General features: G+C 37.6%; 2 protein-coding genes across 2 annotated transcripts in view; one reads left to right on the top strand and one right to left on the bottom strand.

Moving 5' to 3' along the window:
* The window catches only part of RAB30 (RAB30, member RAS oncogene family), a 22,840-nt gene extending 13,713 nt beyond the window's left edge, over window positions 1-9,127 (top strand). Inside the window, exon 4 of the mRNA XM_006144977.3 lies at window positions 6,945-9,127. Coding sequence (XP_006145039.1) covers window positions 6,945-7,195 — 251 coding nt within the window. The 3' untranslated portion in view covers window positions 7,196-9,127. The remainder of the gene's footprint in view (window positions 1-6,944) is intronic.
* Window positions 9,128-21,436: 12,309 nt separating this feature from the next.
* LOC102490131 (CDK-activating kinase assembly factor MAT1) lies at window positions 21,437-23,188 on the bottom strand. Its single transcript, XM_014586434.2, has 2 exons — window positions 23,175-23,188; window positions 21,437-22,597 (listed from the first exon to the last, which is right to left on the bottom strand). The coding sequence occupies exons 1-2, from the start codon at window positions 23,186-23,188 to the stop codon at window positions 21,757-21,759; spliced, it is 855 nt and encodes a 284-aa protein (XP_014441920.1). The 3' UTR covers window positions 21,437-21,756.
* Window positions 23,189-25,838: the final 2,650 nt, after the last annotated feature.

Below are 25,838 nucleotides of genomic sequence, written 5' to 3' on the forward strand. Positions count from 1 at the left end.
TGACGAGAGAGAGAGAGAGAAAGGGATAGTGAGAAAGCAAGTCACCAGGTCCAGGACTCAGATTGCAGTTAGTCATGTGGGAGTCCAGCACCCCAACCACCATGCCACCTGCTGTCCCCATATTTCATTTATTCTACTTTCTGCAAACCATAACTTCATTTTTATACTTACTGTATTCTGCTAAAATTCATTCTTAATGACTTCTGACTGTACCATAAAATCACAGTCTCCTTAAGAACAAGGTCTGTGTCTCATTCGTTTTGTATTTACAGCATAGTTCCTTCCCCACCGCTTCTTTAGGCCTCTTAAACTTTATCTATAAAAAGTGAGATGGCTGCTCCCCAAATCCAGTCCAAATCAATTTGCCAAATCTTTTTAGCCCAATATGCTGAATCAAGATACAGAATGACCCTCTTCAATCACATTAATTCAAGGGTCTCATTAATATGTGGACACATGAGGAGTAACTTCTTTAGTCCCTTATTAGGAAAAGGCAGAGCTGCCCTGGTGTCGCTACGGAAACTATTGCTGCCTTATTGTTGCCCTCTTCTTTAACATTTTCGAAATGCCTCTTCTTCGTGATGTTTAAGTAGCTTTTTTGTGGTAGTCTGTAGGCTTTCCCAGAGCACCATGAACCAGTGGCACAGAGAATTGGCCAGTGTTTTATGCAGCATCACCCCCCGACCGGCCCCAGTTAGTGGCAGGGCCAGGACCAGAACTGCATCTCTCTTCTGATCTCTCTGCACACCCTTCGGCCTCTACTACAAGTATTCTTTCAAGGATAACTCTCAGTATTGAAGATAGGGAAACCAAGGTATTAGAAAGATTCTTATAGTTATTAAAACTTAAGTAAGTGCTAAGTAAGTAAAGAAAGAGGTTGTGTCTTTTTTAAAAAGAAGTTTTTGCCTTAGGGCATGTGCACTTGCAGGAGTGATAGAGACTAAGAGGGAAAGCAAGAAATCATCCCCCAGGGGGAATGGCCATGCTGCAATCCCTTTTCCTTCATTCTATTCTCTGGATCTTGGGCGGGGGATGGCCATATCACAATCCCGTCTCCATTCTCCTGGGATCTTGGGCACACTCGCCTCTGTGACTGGCGTGAGTTTCAAGCCACTGGGTCTGAGATTTGAACCACTTTTGGCTATGTGGAAGTCTAATATCTTAACCACTGTGCCATCTGCTGGCCCAAAAAAGAGGCTCTTAAAGTGGTCTGTGCCAGTGACCTTGGGTAGAAAATATAATAACCATAGTATAATATCAATTAAAACATAAATATAATTAAAATGTAAACCACTGTACTGCATACTTAAAATGATTAAGATAATAAATTTTATGTGTATTTCAGCACAATAAAAAATTCAAAAAAGGAAATTTTTATTGGCTTTTTCAGTCCATCACAAATTAATGATAAGCAAAACTCTAAGCTCAGTCTCAAACATTTTAACCCAAGGAAATTCATTATAATAAAAGTAGAATATTTGCTATATTTCTCTCTAATCCAGTCTATGTTGCATAAGTAAAAGAGTCATAAAGTAATATACCCATTTGTTTTTTCAACCACTTGTCCATCCATGTATCCATCTATCCTATGTTATAGCAGATGCTTTGGGCCAAGCACTATGGTAGATAAATCACTTTTGCCCCCTCAGAACTTGATATCATCCAGCTCTAATTACATTTTACCTGTGAAACCTTCTTTAACACCCTACTAAGCTTTTAAGTAGAATTAATCAGTCCCTCCTTTGTGTTTTGTTCACAATACTTTGTTCAGTTAGTGAGCTACCATTTAAATATCCCACCATATACCATGTACTGTGTTAGGAAGGCACTGGGGATATAAGGTAAATAAGAGACAGCCTTTGACCTCAAAGAACTCAGGCTACTAAGGGAACAGACTAGTCAATCAATGATTGCAATATTTTTTTGTGACAGTGAGGCAATAGAGGTTAAATAGGGGTGTAAAGAAGAGAGTAGCAAACAGTGTAGTCCCGTCCTAGAGGTGCAAGTGGTTTTTCTATCCATGGTTATAGTATTGACAACATTTTAACAGGCAGGAGACTAACACTAGGATATACTCTCTCCTTCTGGTACCACTTCAATAGAGCATATTTTTTTAAAAAAGAATTATTTAATTTTATTTATTCATTCATTTATTTTAATTTGACCAGAGAGAGAGAGACACGGAGAGAAGGGGAAAATGAGAAAGTAAGCCACCAGGTCTGGAACTCAAACTATGATTGCCCATGTGGGAGTGTCCAGCGCCTTATCCACCATGCCACCTGCTGGTCCCTATCATTATTATTTTTTAATTTGATTGGGGTGGAGGGAGAGAGAGATATAGCGAGCCACCAGGTCTGGGACTCAATCTAGTTGACCATGTGGGACTCCAGTGCCTTAACCACCATGCCACCTGGCGGTCCTCAACAGAACATGTTATATCACACCACAGTTGATTAATTATGTATTTGGCCTCCTATAGGTTGTGAGCTCTTTGAGATTAGGGATCTCCTCTTGTTTATCTCGTATTCTTGCTGTGTCTAGCACAATGCCTTGCATGTATTACTGTCTTATAAATCCTGGAAAAAAAGCAAGTGAATTATAGAAAATAATGAACCCAAGTTGAGTTGTAAAGCAATGGACTAGAAATATCCTCAATAATCAGCTGTCAGGCAAGAAACAAGCAGCCCTCCACGAGAAAGTAGCATATATCTTGGCAAGGCCACATAATCGTTATTCCAGAAAATACTTCAGTGGTTTGAACACTAAGAGCTGTTCTAAAGATTTGCCAGTCACGAGAACTGATTTTTAATGATTGGCAGACTCTAAACCCAATCCCAAGTGTTTTAGAGGCTCAATGTGGCTTTAAATCAATCATTTGTTATTCTGAGACATGCTGGCAGTGCAGAATCACGCCCTTAGGTTTGAGGAAGGTTTGAAGAGAAATAGCTTTTGTCTCAACAAAACCCATGCCATCTGTATGATTGCCTTTAGCATACACAGACTTATGTATATCATCAAAGAGCAGCTATAATTACAAGTCAAAGGAGAGCCTGTGTACCTCTGATTTGTGGCAGGGGCTACTGGTCACTCATCAGTCTCTTTAGCTGAACTGGAATGAGCAGAGGGTGACACCACTGATTCATCCTCTTTGGATACAGATTGCATTTAAATTAGTCTTTGGTAGCAAAGGTGGCGTGGTGGCACAGAATGTGTCCTTATGTCAGAATAGAAGACCTGGGATCAGAGGTCTTCTAGATCAGCTTTGTGAGTAACCTGTGAGGAGACATTTTTCATTGACAACAGAAGGCATAAACTTGCCTTCCTCCTTGTGTTTTTGCAACGTTTAAATAAGACTGCCGATCAATATTTGTGCATATACTATTTGCCAGACACTGTATTTGATGAGTAAAATAGACTCTGACTTCTTCCTCATGAGGCTTTCTGTCTAATGGGGAAGACAGATGTTAAACAAATTATATTAAATAAATAAACAATTCAAGTGTAACAGGTACCATGAAGGAGAATGACAGGATATGTTGCAAAAGAGACTGGCATGACAGATGGGGGACCTGTCCTAATCCAAAGGTTCCAGGTCTGCCCTGAGGAAGTGACATTAAGTCTATGGGATGAATGGACCTATCACTTGTAAAATGTGTACAGTTAGAAAGAAAGATGATTATTGTTACTGGTGTTACTTCTCAAAACCTTGTGATTTGTTCTACTGTGTTATAGCAGATGCTTTGGGCCAAGCACTATGAGATTAAGTGACTTGCCCAAAGTTACTGAGTTTAAAAGATGTGGAAGGAAATTACGGTTTGTCTGGTGTGGCATTCTTCTTCTTTTCATGTACAAAGATAATACCTTAGTACATTCATTTGAATTTTGAACTGAAAAAGGCGGTGAGGTTGGCTTTTTCTCTCTCTTCAGTTGCTGACTGAAATGCCAATAGTCACAGGAGACAGATTGCCCTCTATTAAGACTTTTGTAATACAGCATTGTGGGACCACAGGCAGTGCCTGATTGAGTTGGCCCTGGGACATAGTGGCTGTAAGATGCTGGTCAAGTTAATCTCTCTGTGCCTCAGTTTCCTCATCTGAGAAATGAGTATTGTAATTGTACCCAATTCATAAGGTTATTGTGAAAATCGAGGTACTGCAAATAAAGTGCCTAGAATAGAGTATGGAATATAGTAAACACTCAATAAGTTTTGTTTATTTGTAGGAATACAGAGGAAACACTTAAATAACAACAACAACAAAAAAAAAAACTTTTTTTCTCCCTGGCTGGAAACATCCAACAAATAGTGACAATAATAATTTTTTAAAAAACTACAAGTCCTTTTCTTAGGGCAGAAAATAATCATAAAATTACTTGGGTGAAGGGTTCTCATTTCTAAGCTAAAGCAAGGCAATGCTTTCTGTTTTTGCTTCTCCAACCTAATCTGTCTCTTACGCCTTTGCAGCTACAGATCTGGGACACAGCAGGTCAAGAGAGATTCCGGTCCATTACCCAGAGTTATTACCGAAGCGCCAATGCTTTGATCCTCACCTATGACATTACCTGTGAGGAATCTTTCCGTTGCCTTCCTGAGTGGCTGCGGGAGATAGAACAATATGCCAGCAATAAAGTCATCACTGTGTTAGTGGGTAAGTAAAGACTAATGAGGAACGAAATTGATTTGTGGACATCTGAGAATTTATACTGCATCAAGCTTGTGCCTTGGTACCTTCCAAGAATATGGTCTATAGCTATATAATTCATCCAGTCAACATTCAGTTCTTCTGCAACTGAAGAGAAAATGAAATAGGTCCTATCCCTTGGTAATGGTTTAGAAAAATGAAGTAGAACACACGGCAGATTGATTTTCTATCAACGAACGCTCTGGGGAGGAAGTTGGATGGCCCTGGAAGTTATGTGGGCTGCTCAACGTTTAAAAATCTAATTACAAGATGGTGGAAAATTCTGGTCTAGAAATAAAGTATATCTTTTAGGTTGAGAAGGAAGTCATTAAAGGAATTGGTTATTGCCAAAAAAAAAAAAAAAAATGGACCTTGGTTAATTTTTTACTTTTTTACATGTATGCCAAGTTGGGAAATTCTGTTTCAGAAAGAATCCACTAAGCGAAATGCTGTAATTTGTTTCACATTGTAAAAGGATAGAACCTCTATTTAATATGGGTATAAAGCAAAAAACAACCCTTGCTTTTTTTTTCTGTGGTAACAAATATACCCATTAAAAAAGGATTTGTAGTGAAATGGGTCAGATCATTAAAAACTCTGGTTATGGTGGGAAAGTCAATAAACTATATGGTCATTAAAATGTTTTCTTCTGAGGAAGCAATATTGCTGTATAGTCTAGCAAAGCCTGAATTTTGGAAATTCTAGTAGTGAAGCATAGCTGACTTATAGTTAGTAGTAAGCTAAGCAAACATCCTATTTATTTATTTAATTTGTCAGAAGGCATGCGTGCTTGCCAGAGAGAAGCAGAGAGAGGAAAATCGAGAAAGCACCGTCCATGGGGAATAGTCACACTATAATCCCTTCTCCATTTCTCCCTCCTTTTGGGATTTTGGGCACACATACGTGCCTGGTATGTTTCTCAAGCCTCCAGGTCCCGGTTTAAACTGCATGGTTGGCTATGTGGAATCCAGCTGCCTTTACCACCAGGCCACAGGATGACTCAAAATAAACACATTATAATGAGCCTTATAACTGGTATAAATGTGCTAGGAATCATACCAGGAACTTCGTGAATCATGGTCCCTTATTTACAGATGAGGAAACCAAGGCTCAGGGAGGTGAAGTTCTTTGCCCAAGGTTACACAATGTATAAGATTGACTCCAAGTCTCATAGTTGTCCAGCTGGAATATGCTGTTTTATAACAAATTGCCAGACTTTTCCTTCAGGCTGCTGGGTTAGTACCTACCTCTCTCTCAACTAACACTCAATGCCTAGTGCTTAAAAACCTTCCTACACAACAGTGGACCTTTGCCATGAAGCATTTGAGAGTACTAGCTTTGAACTTACGCTTTCTGTTTGGTCTGTTGGTTTGTTCTTCCACTAAAAAATAAGCAAATAACGAATCAGCAGATGGCAAATTGTTACATTGCTGGACTCCCTTGTAGTTGACTATGGTTCAAGTGTTCAAGTCCTGGACCCAGCAGCTTAAAACTCACGCTGGGCACATATATTTGTGTGCCACAGATTCCGAGTGGAGAATGGAGAAGCAGTTGCGGTGTGGCTGTCCCCCCTAGGGTGGGGGTGGGGTGATTTCTCACTGCCTCTCTATCTCTTCAGTGAGAACACATGACCTATAGCAAAAATCTCTCTTACAAAAAAAAAAAAAAAAAAGGCAAATAAAATGTGTAAGAGCCAGCAGGTGGCATGGGGGTTAAGGAAGCTGCATTCCCACATGGCCTCCTGTGGTTCAAGTCCCAGACCTGGGGGCTTGCTTTCTATATCTCTGTGTGTCTTTCTAGTGTTCACACATGCCCTGTAGCAAAAATAATAAATAAGTAATTCTTTTTTAAAACAAAGCGTGTGTAATATATTTCCATCTAAGAAAGATGGACAGCTGTATATTATATATACATTTTCTGTTTTACTCTTTTCTCTTAATAATCTATCATAGTATTCCTAATTCCATGGCAGTGAGTATAGAAATATTCCTCATTACTTTTTATAGTGGTGAAGACTTCATTGTATGGATGTACCATGGTTTATTCAGCTAGTACCTGACTGATGGACATTTCGCTCTTTTCCAGTTCTTTGCCATTACAAAATGGTGCTGGCATTTTAAAATATTCAGTAATCATAGACACATTTGCTCTGCCTTACTCATCCATTAGTCCAGTTTGACTTATGATCTAGAATTGAGTTTTAATGTTTCTGAACCTGCAAAAAGCATAATAATGACTCCGTCTTTGATTTCACCACTGTTGCAGGCAATAAGATCGACCTGGCTGAAAGGAGAGAGGTCTCCCAGCAGAGAGCTGAAGAATTCTCAGAAGCTCAGGACATGTATTATCTGGAGACCTCCGCCAAGGAGTCTGATAACGTCGAGAAACTCTTCCTTGACTTAGCATGCCGGCTCATCAGTGAAGCCAGACAGAACACACTTGTGAACAATGTATCTTCACCCTTACCTGGAGAAGGGAAGAGCATCAGCTATTTGACTTGTTGTAATTTCAACTAAAGGCTGAGGCAAGAAGCAGCACACGGCATCAGTAGCTGCCCTGATGGGCTATGAGTTGTTGAGGTGATCGGCGATGACTATGGCTCCCGCTCTCAGACCTTCTGACTCCTGTGGGCTCCTGAGCTTACAAAGCATGGCAGGCCAAGGGCCTCGTCCACAGGCAGCATTAGCAGAAAATACAATGGTTTCACTTTCTTGCAGTCTGGAGTTGGAGCAAGGAGAAAATTGCACTAGATGCTCCATGATCTACAGAGCATGTTGCTTTTGTTTTTGTAAAAAGCAAGTAAAAGCGCATTCCTGAACACAGTCCAGGGGAAAATGTACTGTAGGGATCCCTCCTGCACGTCAGTGGGTGCATGTGGGGACTTTTCTTCAGGGCTTCAGTAGTAATCTTCTGGGGACCCTGGTTTCTTGTCTACCAGATAAACTAGAACTGGGAAGGCCAACTACTGTCTCTGTGGTGTGTATTGAGGACCCCAGGGAGATTCTGAAAAGTGTTATTTCTCTTGTCCACAGGTACTTTCAAGGACTTTGGAATATAAAAATGAAATGAAACCTTTGCCCATGACCAACAGTAACAATCATTGTTTGAATAATATAAACAAGCTCCATGACTCTCTGGTGCTAATGATTCCACACTCTCTCACAGACCAAACGTTTTAGTACATTGATGTCCTTAAGTGTATTATATAGGAATAAACACAAAAAAATTGGGGAAGTCCATGAATCAGCACTCTTTCTCAAAAGTCTCATTACTACCTTTTCTAGGGTGGATTTGTCGGAAAGTGGAATTCTTTCAGGTTCCCTTCTAATTCTCTACTATTTTCTTCTAGTCTCTCATCTTTCCTGCCCTTTAAGTAAATGAAAAGGTTTGGAAAAACAATAACAACAACAAATGGTTGATGATATTCTAATATTAGAGATTATCTCTAAGACATTATTAATATGAGAAAACAGACCAGATATGACCAAAATACTGTGGACGAGTGAATTGTAGTACAGGGCTCCATGCAGAGCAGGCCTTGGTAGGTCACACCTTCTACTTCCTGGTACTATCCATCTTGGGCAGACCAAGGCTTAGAATTTTGTAGATGTTTTTAGTATGATAAGTGAGAATAGCAACAGATGAAAAGCCTCACATACCATTTTTGTATCTTCAATGATAACGTTAGAAAAATTCTGCTTGTAGAAGCAGATTGGATGTCATTATCCTCTCCTTCTTGTAATAATGTAACTCTCAGACTCATAATCATACATTTTCCCCTGTTTCTCTTTTCCTCTATTTCCCGATCTTCCCCTTCTTTGCTCCTTATTCCTTTTTTTTTTCCTTTCCATCTTTATATGCATGTGTTACTGCAATCTCCAATTCAAATGGAGGTGTCTATGCCATTACTTAGCCAATTTTAAAACAGGACTCCAAATGGAAGATGTGTTACAAGATGTGTGTTCCTGTTTCTTCAGTGCCATAACTTCCAATTTGTTCACTGATACAAATGCAAATTGGGAAAATAATTAAGCCTGTAAGTTGTTAATGCTGTCAGAAGTGTCTGTAGACTGCTGCCTAGCATAAGCGAGGGATGAGTAATGGAATAAGATATGATATATAATCCCACTGTTGGCATAGATGACAACAGTCTTGTTCCTGATGTGTTGATGTTTGAAAATTATTTAATTAAAAAAAAATGAGGTACATAGAGACATGATATTGATAAAGCATTTCTAGTATTTCTCTAACAGGTCCCAGAGTGACTAATCTTTTGTACATGGGATTATACATATTGACTAAGGGACTGATACTTTTGGTTGATCTCACTGTGCTTTTCTGATCCTGTGGGAAAGAGAAGAGGATCCCAGAAGTTTTAATTATCTTTCTTTTAGAATCTGAAGAAAAATAATTTTAGGGGGCTGGCAGGTGGTATGGTGGTTAAGGGCACTGGATTCCCACATGGCTGACTATGGTTTGAGTCCCATACCTGGCGGCTTGCTTTCTTTCTCTCTCACTCTCTCGCTCTCCCTCTGTCCCTCTCTGGTCAAATTAAAATAAATTTAAAAAGTTAAATAATTATTTTTAAAAATTCTTATAAAATAAAAGAAAAATAATTTTAGAAAATAATCTATAATATTGTTACCTTTCCATCCCCATCTTTTCCATTACGCCAGCAACTAAAGGTATTTAGAAAAGTTAACTGAGGCAGGCAGAAGAACTTTTCTTTCAAACGCTGAGGAAATGTCCCTAAGTTTAGATTTATCACCTTTCATTTTGGGCAAAAATCCAATACCCCCCACCCATGATGACACAACTTTGTCTCCCACAAATGTTTTGAAGATAAAATTGTTTTGTGAATTTAGAGGAAAGGCATTGCTAAATTGGACTAATTCAGTTGCAAAATAACAGTGCCAAGGGCTACACTTGTATTACGAAATTCTTTTTTTTCAATTTTGCCAGAGGGCTCATGTGCTTGCTGAAGAGAGACAGAGATAGGGAGATAGAGGAAAAGTGAAAAAGCATGTCATGCAGAACTCGTTTCATTTCTCCCTCATTTTAGGGATTTTGGGTACATATGCACATGTACCCAACATTTTTGATGTTTGAAATTTTAAACATTACAATTTGAACCACACGATTTGCCATGTGGGATCCAGTCAGTTATCATCTTAGCCACCATGCCACAGGTTGACCTGTATGTTTTTTGTTTGTTTGTCTGTTTTGTTTTGTTTTTTAATCCTAGAAGTTGGCCTCTTCTATCAACCTTGAACCAGACTCAGATGGGATTAGAAGTTCTACTCTGGACTCATTCTGTGGCTTTCTGTAACCTTTTTCATGGCTTATCAGCAGGGACACAGGAAAATGTGGGGCTTTGTTTTCTTTGTTCTAGTTGTATGAATACCAGATTAGGCCTTACGGACACTTGTCCACAGATGTATCTCAAGTTTGAGAACAATCCCTGACAATATTGTAGGTGCAATAAGTATGAGTTGAACAAACAATTTAGTGCCAAGAGGGTTGTTTTTTTTTGTTTGTTTGTTAAATAGAACTTGAGACAGGATACTAATTAAATGAAGTCGTCACCCTAACCTAGACCAAGATCTAAACTTATCAATTTGCTTAATAGTGGTTACTGTCATAGCAATATTTGCTAAGATAAACCTTTAGAATTCTCATTTAACAGTGAATGAAAAGAAAAGTTGCTTTATCATAAGTTTGGCTTGGTCTGACTAATAAGACTACAGAAGTTCATGTCTTCCATTTTCAGTGTATTTTTTTTTTTAATAAAGTTAGTAAGTATATGACAAAATTTTTTCCAGTTTCTAATGAAAATGCAGCATATTTATGTCATGGATTCAGGCTTGGGAGACTCTATAAAAGTATATAGTGTGCTCATATTGATATTTTATTATGACTTTGTGTAGACTGTATCCTCCAAGGATTTTATGCTTTCCCTTTTGCCTATGTAAGGCTTTCTACTCCTTTGTATGCTTGTATTGGATCTGTTGAAATGTAATTTTTTTTTAAAAAAAGTTTCTTTCTTCTATGTGTGTGAGAAAGAGAAGTTGAAATAGAAAGAGACAGACAGGCAGACCCCACCCCTACCCCCACCAGGGTCCTCATGCTCAGATCTACCCTCTCGCAATGATTCAGGATCACGAGCACTGTGCAGGCACCCAGAGTGCTCAAGGAGGTCTTGGGACATGAACCGAGACCTTTCCCATGTGTTACCACTGCACTGTCGCCTAGCTCATCTTGAATTATCTTAACTTTTAACTTTTGACAATACAGGCCGATTATCTTAGATCACCTAGACTGGACCATTGGCTTTTCCTGGCCTTTGTTTTTCCTCTCTTTTGTCATTTGAAGTTAGCTTCTCTTACTGAGGAAAATGGCAAGAAGAACACAAAAAATGGAACTCAAATGCATGGATTTGATACGTCTACTTCTGACTTAGAATTTTATGAAAAAGGTAGAAACCACTGACCAAAATAAGATATTTAGGTGAGAATTACTACTTTTTTTTTTTTTTTTTTTTTTGTGGAGAGGTTTTTGCTATAGGGCTTGTGCACTTGCCAGACAGACAGAGAGAGATGAGAGATAGAAAGTGAGAAATCACCCCCCAGGGGGGATGGCCAAACCGCAATCCCTTCTCCTCCACTCTCCTCTCGGGATCTTGGGCACGCACGCACACACGCCTGGCGTGAGTTTAAGCCACCAGGTCCGGGACTCGAACCACGGTCGACTATGTGGGAGTCCAGCGACATAGCCATTACGCTAACTGCTGGTCCCGAGAATTACTCTTTAAGCAGTTAAGACTTGTTAGATTGAAGAGGCAAATTCAACAGAAAACTGAATTCTTTTCTTCTGTTCATGAACATATATGTCTTTAGAGGACACTGGTGACTCTCAATGTTAGGTCAATGACTTGTTTCATTTACCCTATAAGCTGTCTCATAAGTCTTCCAGATCCAGTATCAAGTTTTAGTTAATGACTCATTCTGAATCAATATCAGTTGTAAATGATTTTGAATTGGTCTTCTGGTAACATGAAATTTTTTTGAAACTTTTTTTTAAAGAATGTCTTTATTATTATCATTCTTTTTCAATTTTGAGCAGAGAGAGACAGAGAGGGAGAGAAAGAGAGAGCCACCAGGTCCAGGACTCGAACTGTGGTCAGCCATGTGGGAGTCCAGCGCCTTTAACTACCACGCCACCTGCCGGCCCCGAAATATTTTTTTAAATAAGCTAGGCCACATGAATATCATCTTATTATAATTAGCAGAAGTTTCTTTTTTTTTTTTTCATATATCAAACCAATGGCCTTAAAAATAGAGACTTTCTATTTCTTAATTGTGTAGAACTGTGTATTTCATGGTCCTGAGTACTTACAGATCATTGCTCTATTAGCTGCTGGGAGACTTTTTTTGGATTCTCCATTTCTTTTTTTCTAGATTTTTTTTGTTTTAACTTTAAATGTTTTCTTTCTTCAAACATGGTCTTTACAAATGTGTTTGAATGTGACTATAATAATACTTTTGAGACTTAGAAAATCAAAAGTAGTGGGAAAAAATGTTTGCATCTCATTTTTCAGACAAAATGTATTCCATATAAGCAATATAGTTAAACACTGATTTGGGGATAAGAGAGGGATGTATTTTCTTTCTTCTTTTTGGATTTCATTTCTGTGTCATGAACATATTTGTGTTTAGAAGGAAAGCTGTCTTACATTTTTCACACTGGTAACTTCTTCATACTCAATTAAGAAATTTTCATTCTTTCAAAACACTCATTAATACATCAGTGTTAGAATATAGGAGATGGCACTTCCTTTCCTAAGTCCTATTGGAATGTTACAAACATTTCTGGGAACATACTTTGAAACTAAAAGCTAATTGAGGAAGAGCAAGCATGGTGAAGGATTTCAGATTTAAAACATTTGAAGAATACTTGAAGGATCTGGAAGGCGATTTGGCTTGGAAAGAGAGGGGAATAGAGTGAGTGCATCAGAGCAAGATGCTCTGTGGTTCAAAGGACTTACTGAAACGTGGCCCACTGAATAGAGGCTGTAGGGCCACACATTTGAGCTCTATGTCAAGAAGAACTTCATCAAACATTGGTTCACCATGGAAGAGGCTGCCTCAGATAACAGTCTCTGTCAAACAGAAGCAAAGTCAGAACATGGTGACGCTGATACAGAAAGGAAAGGATCCAGACATTGGTTAGGGGTGGGACCAGATGACTTACTAAGTAAAATCTATGTTCTGGTACTTTGTCCCTCATAGTATGGTCAATTAAATATCTGTTGACCTACAGCTAATGATTTTTTTTTGTTAAGCATTTTGCCCTTCTGCTACAAGTACATCCCACCCTCTGAGGAGGAGGTTGGCTATGTGTCATTAAACCAAGAGATAAGCCTATCATTAATTATACTCTAGGCTGGGATTGCCTTGTCAGTCCATTCATTGCCATCTTATTGGTATCAGTGGTTGGTTTTTGAATTAAAAATCAAAAAGGTATTGTTTTGGTAGGAGTTATATGAAATCATAGAAATTATTCATTTCATTCACCTCTTGGCAAACATAGGCTTTACTCAGTTTAATAAATAATGGGTGTTCCTTCAGGTTTTCAGAATAAGTCCTTTTGGCAGATCAGAGTCTTCGGTTAAAGATCCCACAAATAGATCAACATGAAAATTTGCTGTTCTCATGAGAGATGGGCTGATGGGTCGCTGGCATGAAATGGTCTGTGAGATCTATTTTGGAGAAGTCTCAAATGACATTTGGTTAGGTGGTTTGATTCTCTTGAGAAAACATATGAAAATGATTTTACAATGACTGATTCTGAATTTCTTCTTATAGAAAAAAGTCTTTGATTTGAAAATGAGGATAATTAAGCTAACTTTATTTTGCTAATAAAGTTTACGACTCAAATGATTCAACTTGTAAAATAACTTACACCCTTGCTAGGCTGATGTATAGCTCTTCATTGGTCTTTTTAAAAGGTCACTGGTCTTGATTCAGTATGATGAGAAACCTACTTGATTTTTGGTGAATTTTCCTTGACACCTTTGGATAAGAAATCACGGCATAGCAGCTAGCCACAACTTCTTTGATTTCCTGAGATTTATGTGTCAAAATTTTACTTTACTAATGATTTAATACAATTTTTGGAGATGCTGTGTTTCAGTTCTTGATGGAATCCTTAGTGGGTGATGACATTTAGGAGGGTATTTAGGCAGATATATGAAGGGAGAACACTAGTTAAAAGTGAGAGGAGACCTACTAGCCACAAATTAACTGTGTCTTTAGGCAAACCACGATACGTTGAGCTTCAGTTTTTTTTTTTTCTTTCCTTATTTAAAATCTGTGATATAGACCTGTTAGGATTATTGTGAAATTAGATGAGATAAATTGAAAATACAGTGCTTGGTTACATTCATATACTAGTTCTTCACAATTAAGAGCAGACTTTGGATGGTCTGATACAAGTATAGATTCCTAAGGGACAAAACAAAGAAATCTTCCTGGCTTCAAAGAAAATAACTCCGTTTCTAAAAGGGTGCCTTAAAAGGAAGTCACTTAATTCAATTCATTCTTCTATCTTTGGGTATTACTGTCATCCCTCAATTTCTTTACATACTTCAAAGAAGGTATTCTCCTTCTCCCCCTATAGGAAATTCCAGGGTTGTAATGTCCTCGTTATCAGGAAACTTAGTCTTGTAACTGAAATACCTCACAATGCTATTTAAACCAGTTTCTTATTGATCCCATTTTCCATAGGAAGAAAAATAGGTTGATCCCCATCTTCTTTTCAAGGGTCCACATTTATCATTTATTATTACCCTTTTGCCTAATTTTAAAAAGAAAAACCTCTTAATAATGATTCCTTTGGTGAATGTCAGGACAAGCATTTATTAACTCTTCTTACTGGTATCAGATTTAGATCTATAATAATTTTACTGTCCAACTTTTCAATTATACATGTATTTCTTCTTCTTTAGTTGCTAACAAAATGTGCTTCTGAAGAATTATTCTGGTTGTGAGACTCTTGTTTCCTCCCTTTGGTAAAAACTGAGTCATAAGTTTTGGTTTCATGATCTGCTTTTAGAATTTCATATATGACATTATATGATGAACATTAATAATAACCACATCCAAAAGGTTTCTTTCCCATTCCACATGTGCACTGAGGACTGAAATAAGAGGGAGTATCGATGCCCAAGACAGCAAAAATTTGTGGATAGAATAACAAAGTCTGGTCTGTTAGGTTAATTTGTCACTAACTGGTAGAATGGTGCACAAGTTTTTTTTTTTAAGGTTACATAATTATGCCTGGATGAAATAATAGTAGTAAAACTTGACAAAGCCCTCTGAAAAACAGCTACTAAACATACTGCTTTCTGGAATGTAACCATTAGGAATAAATATTCTCTTATCCTATACAATCACAGAATGCTCATGGACCTCTTTTCTAGGCAACAGATGTCAACTGATTTATTTTAAAATGTTTTGTCTTAATCCTCTATTCTCTTTAAGGACTGTCGGGGCTTTCATGTCCTGTTATAGAAAATTTCAAATGACTGGAATGCTGGCTTCTGATTTCTATTCACTGAGTGTTCTCTAGACAAACCAGATAGCTAGAGCCCCTCTGATGGCATAAAAGGGACTTACATACATATATTTGGACTAGCGCATAAGTAAAATTATTGTTTTCAGCAAAACAAACAAACAAAAAGCTCTGCTCAAAATTTCAGATAATAAAGGGTTAAGAAGAGATTTTTTTTTTAATTTTTTTTAGTAAACTAGAGGGAAAAGTGTGCCTCGTATATACTGCACACATTTTAATGCATGACTTTTAGTATAGGATGAAATAACATGCAAAATATATAATTTCAGAGATCTTCTCAGCAATTAGTTAATATATTTAGAAAGCTGCTTTATGAAGACTTAAGAGAATCCTTGATCTCTCCACCTTTTCCTATCTCTACATTAAAACATGAAACTTATTATACAGATAGTTTCAACAAGTTAATCACTGAGTTTTATGAACTCAATTATTAATATTTGGCTATTGGTTTTAAGCATAGGATCTCAGTAAAATCTGCCTACATTAGTATAAAAAATTAACCATCAATTTCAATACAAGCAAAGTACTTGATTTGAGATGTTAATGTGCAAATATTAACAGTATGCTGTATCATATTTTATATGTCCATGTACTGATTTTCTTTGCTTAACGAAAAGCCTGTTAGAAATCTAAGCCACTAATGACCTGAGTGCAAACAGCTGAAAACATTCGGTAGAAAAGTAACTATATAATTCAGTGAACATTTAAAAAGTAATTATATAAAATATTCAATCAATATTAAAAACAGGAACCTGACAAAATATTTTTAAATGAAACTATACCTCCCTTTTTCAAAGGAAGTCAAAATTTACACACCATATAATTCATCTTTTAAAGTGCAAAATCCAATTTCTTTTTTTTTTTTTAGTATGGTCACTAAGTTGTGCAACATCACTATTTAACTTCAGAACATTTTCATCGTCGCAAAAGAAACCCTGTATGTACCTTTAGCACTTATTTCCCCTCTTCCCTCCTCCACTGTCTGGCAACCACTAATCTACTTTCTGTCTCTGAATTTGCCTATCTCGGACATTTCATATGAATATAATACAATATGTGGCCTTTTATGTCTGGCTTTTCTTGCTTAGAATAATGTTTTCAAGACTCATGTTGTAGCATGAATCAGTACATTCTTCTCATGGCTAAATAATATTGTGGATTGTTTCCACATTTTGGCTATTATAAATAATGCTGCTATGGACATTTATGTAAAACTTTTTTGTGTGTGGATGTATGTTTTCACCTCCCTCTCAAAATTAATTAGCCTAACAAAGCAAGTCATTTGTATTTATTTAAGGAGAACCACTTAAAAATCCTACTTGGAGAATGCAACTTATGATCTTAGTTCAACTAATCAGTCAGAAGACCCCTGAAAAATGGTCAACTTCCCCATATATCCAGAAAAATTTTTCTTTGAGCCTATCATTTATAGATGATCATCAATTTCATGGAGATTGATTCAGGACTGTAGAAATTGAGTTGTCATTACATAGAGGATTTCTAAATTCCCCAGAATTGTTTTAAAGAACAGTTACAAATCATGCTGGTGAGGAGCACTCATTCAGTCTTTAAGGACTTGATGAAGGAAGATTTTAAATATACGATTTATTTTATATATCAACTATCTTTTAAAGTTTGGATTTTCCTTTTTGAAAAAAGATTGTCAAATCACCAAACCATCTGACTGTTCATTGTTGCATAGGTTTTTATTATTAAGTAATAATTCATACTGAGAGAAAAAGTAAAAAGAATGTATTTTGTGTGCAAAGGATGAATGTATCTTAAAAATCTTTTTATTTGTAACCATTTTTTTAAAAAGTTGAATGGAATTTGCTTTCTCATGTACTTGTATATAAATAAACATTTCCTGTTGCCCACATGTGGAGAATAATATGCATCAAAGTATGTAAAAAGCAAATAAGCTTTAAGAATACGAATGTCCTGCATATGATATGGAATGTGTCTTGGATCTGGGAATCTGGAGACCTGAGTTGGAGTGTTGATTCTCTAACTGGCTAGCCCTGGGTGAGTCATTTAACTTTTTTTTTTTTTAATAATTATTTTATTCATTATTATTATTTTCTTATACTTGGTCAGAGAGAGGGAGGGATGGAGGGAGGGAGCAAGCTGCCAGGTCCAGGACTCAAACCGCACTCAGCCATACGGGGAGTCCAGTCCCTCAACCACCACGTCACCTGCCTGCCCCATCATTTAACATTTTGTACTAGTCTTATCTGTATAATAAGGGGCTAGATTATATTGTTTTCAATGTCTCCTCTAATAACACTAAATAAGATGACTCTGCTAGACTCAGGATGTGAATTATATGCTAATTATTTATATTGGTGAGGATTTTTTTTTTAAAGGATTTTGCCACAGAGCACATGTGCTTGCTAGAGAGAGAGAGAGCCAGTGAGAGGGAAAGTGAGAAATCAGCACACACACACCCCCCCCAGGGGAGATGGCCACACCACAATCCCTTCTCCTTTACTCTCCTCCTGGGATTTTGGGCACACAAGAATGCATGCCTAGTATATGTTTCAAGTCATTGATCCAGGACTCAAATCATGGTTGGCCAAATAGATTCCAGTACCTTTAACCACCATGCCACCTGCTGGTCCGACGTGAAGATATTTTATACTATGATATACTGGAAGGATTAAAACACTGAGAATCAAGAGTCATAAATCCTCATCTCAGTTCTGACACTGAGAAGTAGAATGCATGCCTAGTATATGTTTCAAGTCATTGATCCAGGACTCAAATCATGGTTGGCCAAATAGATTCCAGTACCTTTAACCACCATGCCACCTGCTGGTCCGACGTGAAGATATTTTATACTATGATATACTGGAAGGATTAAAACACTGAGAATCAAGAGTCATAAATCCTCATCTCAGTTCTGACACTGAGAAGTCATAAATCCCAGTCCTAGACAGTGTTGACTTTAGGCTAATCATTTTCAGCTACAGGTCAAAATAACAGAAGGATGTATAAATGGACCAAATTGATGGAACAGCCAATTTCTCCAACAACAAAATATACAAATATAGGGACCAGCAGTTAGCATAATGGCTATGTTGCTGAACTCCCACATAGTTGACCGTGGTTAGAGCCCTGAAACTGGTGGCTTAAACTCACGCCAGGTGCATATGTGTGCATGCCCAAAATCTTGAGAGGATAATGGAGGAGAAGGGATTGTGTGGCCATCTCCCATGGGGGGTGATTTCTCACTTTCTGTCTCTCTGTCTCTGTCTTCCTGGTGAGCACACACGCCCTATAACAAAAACCTCTCAAAAAAAAATACAAATATAGACTAGTTAGCTATCTTCAGAACCCTTTCCAGATAAAACACATTATATACTTGCTTCTATATTCTTTAGGAGTATCACTTAAGATATCCTTCATAAGTAAGAATGAGATTATGACCCATCACTAGTAAAACATTTATTCACTATTCATTTGTTCACCATTTATTAAGCATATACCATAGGGCAGGTATAGCAATCTACCCTTTAGATGCCCCCACCTCCAAAGTAGGAATCACTTATTTGTACATTTTCATGAAATTCACCTCCACCCTCATCCTTGCCACTTACTCTCTGGCTGGGACATGCATTTCAGAGATGGATGTCTTAGATTAGGCATGAGTACAGTGGTAGGTCATGGAGCATGGCAGAGTCAACAGGATGACAAAGAGATCAAACCTATGTCTTTGGGCTTTTTGGCATGGCATTCTTTGATTAATTTTACACAGGTCACCTGTAATCTTACCTGTCATCATCTAGCATTTATAAAATTTTGGACTTTGCAAAAAATCACTCGCTATTATCTTTCAAGAACAGCGTTTCTGCAGTTGGTATACTTTTTTAAAAAAAGAATTATTTATATAATTTTATCATTATCATTTATATAATTTATCATTATCATGATTATTTTTAAAAATTTGCTATGGTGCACATGTACTCACCAGAGAGAGAGGGAGGGTGGGAAAGAGGGAAGAAGATGGAGAAAGGAAGAGGAAAAGGAAGAAAGAGAGAGGGAGAGAAAGCAAGCTGCCAGTTCTGAGACTCTAACTGCAGTCAACCACTTAGGAGTCCAGCACCTCGACCACCATGCCACCTGCTGGCCCCCAGTATAAGAGTCTTATTTTATTTTAGGTTAGTACTTTCAGTAAAGGGATGTGTTTGCAAAAGTTTCTCTTCTGAATTTGCACATGTTGTGGTTTCTGAGTGTTCTAATATTAAGGTTAATTTGAAGCACATGAAGTTGTTTTCCTCATAGGTTAAAACCATCCAGATATTGGCAATTTTATGCAATTCTTATATGTAGTAAGTCATAAGTAGCAAAGACTGAGAGGCATAAACCATTAACTAGAGGAAAAACTAAAGTTTTTATCAGTCTAATTTGCTTCATTTTTTCTACTGAGGGGATTTGGGCAAGTTAGTTTGCCTTATGCATTCATTTTTCACTAGTTAAATAAGACAAATTGTAAACTTACATAGGTTTTTTTTGTTTGTTTGTTTTAGAGAGGTTTTTGCTATAGAGTACATGCACTTGCTGGAGAGACAGAGACAGAGGGACAGAAAGCAAGAAATCACCCCCCAGGGGAGATGGTCACACTGCAACCCCTTCTCCATTCTCCTCTCAAGATCTTGGGCACGCACACGCATACACCCGACACTAAGGTTTATTTTGTGTGTGTGTGTTTTTAAAGATAGATAGATTTGTTTGTTTGCTTATTTATTTATTTATTTAAATTTGACCAGAGAGGGGCAGAGTGAGAGCAAGAGAAAAGGAGAAAGAGAAAAAGTGAGAAAGCAAATTGCCAGGTCCGGGACTCGAAATGCTGTTGGCCATAGTCCAGCACTCTTAGCCACCATGCCATCTGCTGGACCCCCCACCATAAGTTTTAAGCCACTGGGTCCAGGACTCAAACTGTGATTGACTATGTCCAGCAACATAACCATTACACCATCTGCAGGTCCCCTTGCATAGTATTTTAAAATGCTCCTACATACATAAATCATTACAGATCACTGGAAGAAAGGTATAAATGCGGTTATTTAGAAAATATCTAAGTGTTGGGGACCAGTACTTTTAACCACCTAGGGCGCTGGACACTCCCACATGGCCGACCACGGTTCAAGTCCTGGACCTGGTGGTTTGCATTCTCTCTCTTGCTCTCTGGTCAAAAAAGAAAAGAAAAGAAAAGAAAAGAAAATATCTGTGTTTAGATCACTGTGCTTCTCATTAGGGCAATGTGATGCTCTGGGTACACAATTCTTTAACAAATTGGATATGAGTGTTTTGAAAAACTCTGAGGATAATTATTATTTGACTCAATCATTCCATATTTGCTGACTGGCAGCCTATACCTGATATATGTTATCTATAGACCCCAAAATACATCTGCAACTGAGAGACAAAACTGGGAACTATAGTTAAACCATAATCACATGAGTGTGCTTTTGGCCTGGTGCCCACATCTGAATATTTCAAAGACATTTCAGGAACTGAAATATCTTATTTTTATTACTTGTATGAAACTACATAATAATAATATAAGATATGCTATTGAAATTTTCATACCTCAAGTGTATTCAGGTTTCCCAGATATTATATCAATAGTTGTATTTTCATATCTTGATCAAAATAAGCCCAGTCAGGCCCTTCCAAAATACACCAGCAATGTATGTGAGTGCCCAAATCTAATGGACTGGAGGACTAGAAGAAGGGGATCGTGATGTGACCAGGCCCTGTGGAGGATGCCCATCTCTCTCACTCACTGCATGTACACAGGCTCTATTATGAGGCGGGGGAGAAGATATTCAGGAAATATTAGTTCTGTTCTCTTTTACTTTATTTTTATTTATTTTTTTAAAGGATAATGCTAACAATTTGGCCCAACAGACAGTTCTTTTACTAATCAATAGGTCAAGAGCAGAATTATTTGGTTCTTGAAAATTGTACAAGGCAAAATGTGGATGGAATATTGACCTGTGTGGCATATTGGTTAAAATTATTTGGCTACATATAATAATAATAATGATAACCCTGAGAAAACAAGACAGGGTTTCTTTTTCTTTTTCTCAATATAAAGTCTAGCTTTATTTTTAAAAAGATTTTACAAATCTGTCAATTCAAACATACATAGCAAATTATTCCTCTCTTCCATCAGATGAGGCTTACTGCTTCAATCCCTCCCATGAAAATATAAGTAAAAAATAAGTCTCCACAAATATGTATCCCCTATATTACTTGGCTTAGTTCAGAAATTTTCTCTTTATAAATACTTTAACACAACTAGTGGTATTACTGTGCTATGCAGATGCATAAAGCTGTAATTTACAGGTCTGCTTTACTTTTGCCAGCTCCCTAGTTTGGCTCCAAGGTCCAAATCTTATAAAGGGAGGAAAAACAAACAAACAAACAAACAAAATGGTTAACTGGGCTGCCAGAAAAGCCCACTGAATGCATCCTGTAGTGCTCTGTGACAAGCCAGAGAAGAAGTGTAGCCTCCAGCAAGATCCTGTGGAGAGGCAGCTCTGACGTGGTTTAAATACCCAAGTCTTCCTAGTACCTCGAGCTCAGGAACCTGTGGTCCATAAGTCTCTATTTGCAGTGGTTGGTATTCATACAGAGCTTCTTCAAGCTTGTGAATAGGTGCTAATGAAATATGTTGACCCATCTTGATGCCTGTGGAAAATGCAACTGGCTTTATAGGCTTGGGTTTCTCGAGTTGCATTTCCAGTTGAGTAGATCTGTCTTTATGCTGAGCCAAGAGGAGAGCAACAGGAAGATCTGAACTCTCCAGTTCATCTAAAAAAGTCTGTTTATTCTTCTTTTTTAGAATTTGCTGCAGTTGTTCTTCTTTTTGTATAGATAATCTTCTTTGTTCATTTTCCTGACGTTCTACTTCTAATGCTTCTTCTAATTCTTCCTGTTCCTGAGTCATCTTTAACTTATTTTTCTGAATGACATCTTTGTTTTCCTTTTGGTATATCTCCATTTTCTTTTTAGTGTTATCCAAATCCACATTGTTGGTCAAGTTGAAAACAATTTCTTCCACTTCTTCCAGGAAATCATTGTATTCTCTTAGACTAGGAAAATCTTCTTCCCTTTTATTGTATATCTTTAGCACTTTTTTTCGAATCTTCACCTCTTTGTCAACAGCAGGATCTTCAAAGAGTTGTACACTGAAGTTGCTCTTTCTAAGTGGAGTGCCACACTCAGGACAATTGCCCCACCGACAAGCCCCCTCAGACCTGACGCAAAGCAGGATCCTACCCAGGGTTTATTTTTCTTATTAAAAGTCTAGATGTTGGTAGCCTGGGATTAGTGGTTTGATGGCATCATTGATGACTTAGGCAATCTCTCACTGTGACCTCTATTTTCAAGATCACCTTAGTCACCAAAATGGCTGCTAGAGGCTAGCTATCATGTCTCAGTCCCAGCAACAGAAAAGGAAAAAGGAAGAACAGTCTGGTACCTTCATTTTAAGGAGACTTTTTAGAGTTCTTTGCAACATTTTCATTGATCTCTCTTTGGCCTGCAAAGGAAGCAGAGAAATATAATCTTTTAGCAGGGAATATTGTTACCCTGAATTAAATAAGAATTCTGTTACTAAGGAGAAAACAGAGAATGGATAATAGGGTAGGTAGTTACCAAACTTTGCCTTAATGTTAGTGGAAAGAACATGCTTTTATACACAAAAGGCCTGTGATTGAACTCTGGCTCTACCATATAATGACTGTGACCTTGAACAAGATATTATACCTCTGTGCCTCAATTGTTTGGTCTCTAAAATTGGACTAAGACCATATACTGCAGTGTTATTGGGTGGATTAAATGAAATAATACCGGTAAAGGACCATAGTCTGGCATATCATAGGCACACAATAACTAAAACTACATATATGAAATATGGAATTAGTCATCCAGAGTCAGCCAGTGACAGTGATTAAGGCAGCTGGATCCCACATAGCTGTGCAGATTAAGTACCAGATCTGGTTGCTGCACTGGATGCATGACCATGCATGCCCAAAATCCCGAGAGGAAAATAAGAGAAGGGACTGTGGCAGGTCTCACGTTTTTTTTTTCTCTCTCCTCTGTTTCTCCAGTGAGTGCACACACCCTCTAGCAAATCAAAATAAATAAATTAATCCATTAAAAAAATAAGTCATCTAGCTGTCATTGAGAGATGATATCTAGTTAATCACACTGATTGGCCACTCAGAGTTACAGGTTTAAGATGAGAACTACCCTGTCCACTTCTTGTGTTATATAAGAAATTCCCCAAATTCTGAGACCGTAGATGGTGTCATGGTTGTCGCTGGACTCCCATGTAGTCAACTGCGGTTCGAATCTTGGACCTGGTGACTTAAAACTCAGGTCAGGCACATTTGTGTGTGTACCCAAGATCCTGAGAGGAGAAGGAATTGTAGCATGGCCATCTCCCAGCTGGGGGTGACTTCTTGCTTTCTGACTCTGTTTCTCCAACAAGTGTACATATCAAAAATCTCTCTCTCAAAAAGAAAAAAGAAAAAAGAAAAGAAATCCCGCAAATTCAAGGAAGGAGAGTTATATTGTCAATGATGTTTATTGACTTCAGTTAACTTAATCATGTCCACTTAACTTATTCAAATTAATATTTGCTCAGATATTTTCAATGAATCCCATCAGCTGTTACCAGCTGAACTGCAAGTCCAGGAGAAGTAATCTGTTTGAGGACTGATGAAATATATTTTGCCAAACACAATACCTTAAGTTTAGGTCTCCACATCATGAGGAAATGCTTCTCTATCCACATTAGGACTCTGTTTTAGTTATCTTGGATAATATACATTTTCATGACATATGTGGTTGGTTGCTTTTGTGATTACTGGAGTCATAATCAATAGCAGTATATATAGCACCTGGATCTGGAAAAAGGTACTGTTGTTTCTATAATACCAGCCTGGCCCTGAACCTTTATAGTTACTTATACAAAATGAAAGGCTGCTGGTCAGTCCTGGGTTTTGTCATGCCATGAGTTACCACTTCTCACTCAGGGCAAGGAAAGGATGGACACACATGTGACTCTTGGCAGAGCTGGTACCGCTTTTTTTTTTTCCTTATAATAAAATAATTATTTTAATGAAGTATTTGAAATAATTTTAAACATCTGATCAATAAGATTATACACAAATACAGGTGTACGCTGCACTTTTCAAAAAAAATAAAGGTAAGCATTTAAATATACAAAAACAACTTTGGGTATAGATCTCTTCTAAAAGTATTCTTTTAACATGTACATACTTTATAGCATTTTACATAACTTGGTGAAACAAAAAAATGTGGCCAATTTAAAACTTACTACAGTATAGAACATGGCCATAACAGTCCCACCGGGAAAAGGATGAAGAGTAGCATTTGAGGTGTTTCCCTCCCCCCCCCCAAATTCTTTTTTCTAAGCACCACAGCATTTCTTATTCTTTAAAAACCTTCTTGGATATTTCAGTCATTCTTTATATAAATGATTCTAACTGCAGTTATTTTATTTTACCAGCTGAATTTCACATGGGTCAAATTGGAAAAGAAAAAAAAAGAGGGTCTGCTTTGCACACCAACCTTTCTCAGATGACTATGTATAACACATAACACACTTTTCGTATTTAGAGCGAAGATCTCCAAGGGTGAGATGCTGACGTGACCTTTTTAAGTTCAGAATGCAAAATGGAGTTCTGCTAAACATTTCTAATTATGAATTACGATTTTTTTTTAATGTGGCAAGATACCTAAAACGTTGGATAACTAAAAGATTTTATGAGAGATGGAAATACTAAAACCATCTTTCCTGGAATTTCAAACAATGCACAACAAAAAAATTTTTCCTTCTGAAATACTGTCATGTGAAAATGTGTGATACATTTTCCTTTTTTGATTGAGCTGTGATTTTTTTTTAATCCATCAATAAAACATGTACAGTCACTTTGGAGTTCCACCCCTGCCTCTGTTGGGCGCATGCAACACATTTCCTGTCTTATGATTCCATTTTCATTTTCCCCTCTTCAATTTGAACTCAATGTCCCATCCTTTCCACCTTTTCCATTTTCTATTGAGGTATATCAGCTGCTTCAAATTTAAGGTTTCCTTGACAAAATTGTCCGCTCACTTGGTAGAAGTAGCACATAGTGGTATGAACCAGAGAATTAGCAACCTCAGGCACAAACTATCCCTATTTGTCTCATGTTGACAACACTGGGCCTCAGCTAACCAAAGTCACCATAGGCCCTACTCTGTGGCCTGTCACCTTCAACCACAGAAAGTGACTGTCATAGTTAGCTAAGCAACTTCTGATTCTAGCACAGAAAAGCTTTGGTGCCTCTTGTTAGCAGAAAATGCCTTTACTCTGTGAGGCAGCTGTGAGGAAGGGACAGGGGCCAAGTGGTCCTGCACTTCACTTGGCAACAAAAGGGAATTGCAGAAGTAGACTCTTCTTTTATTAGGTTTTTGTTGTAGAGTGTGTGCGCTCACCAGAAAGAC

This window comes from Tupaia chinensis, unplaced genomic scaffold (genome assembly GCF_000334495.1).
Source record: "Tupaia chinensis unplaced genomic scaffold, TupChi_1.0 Scaffold000139_1, whole genome shotgun sequence".
Classification (NCBI taxonomy): Eukaryota; Metazoa; Chordata; class Mammalia; order Scandentia; family Tupaiidae; genus Tupaia; species Tupaia belangeri.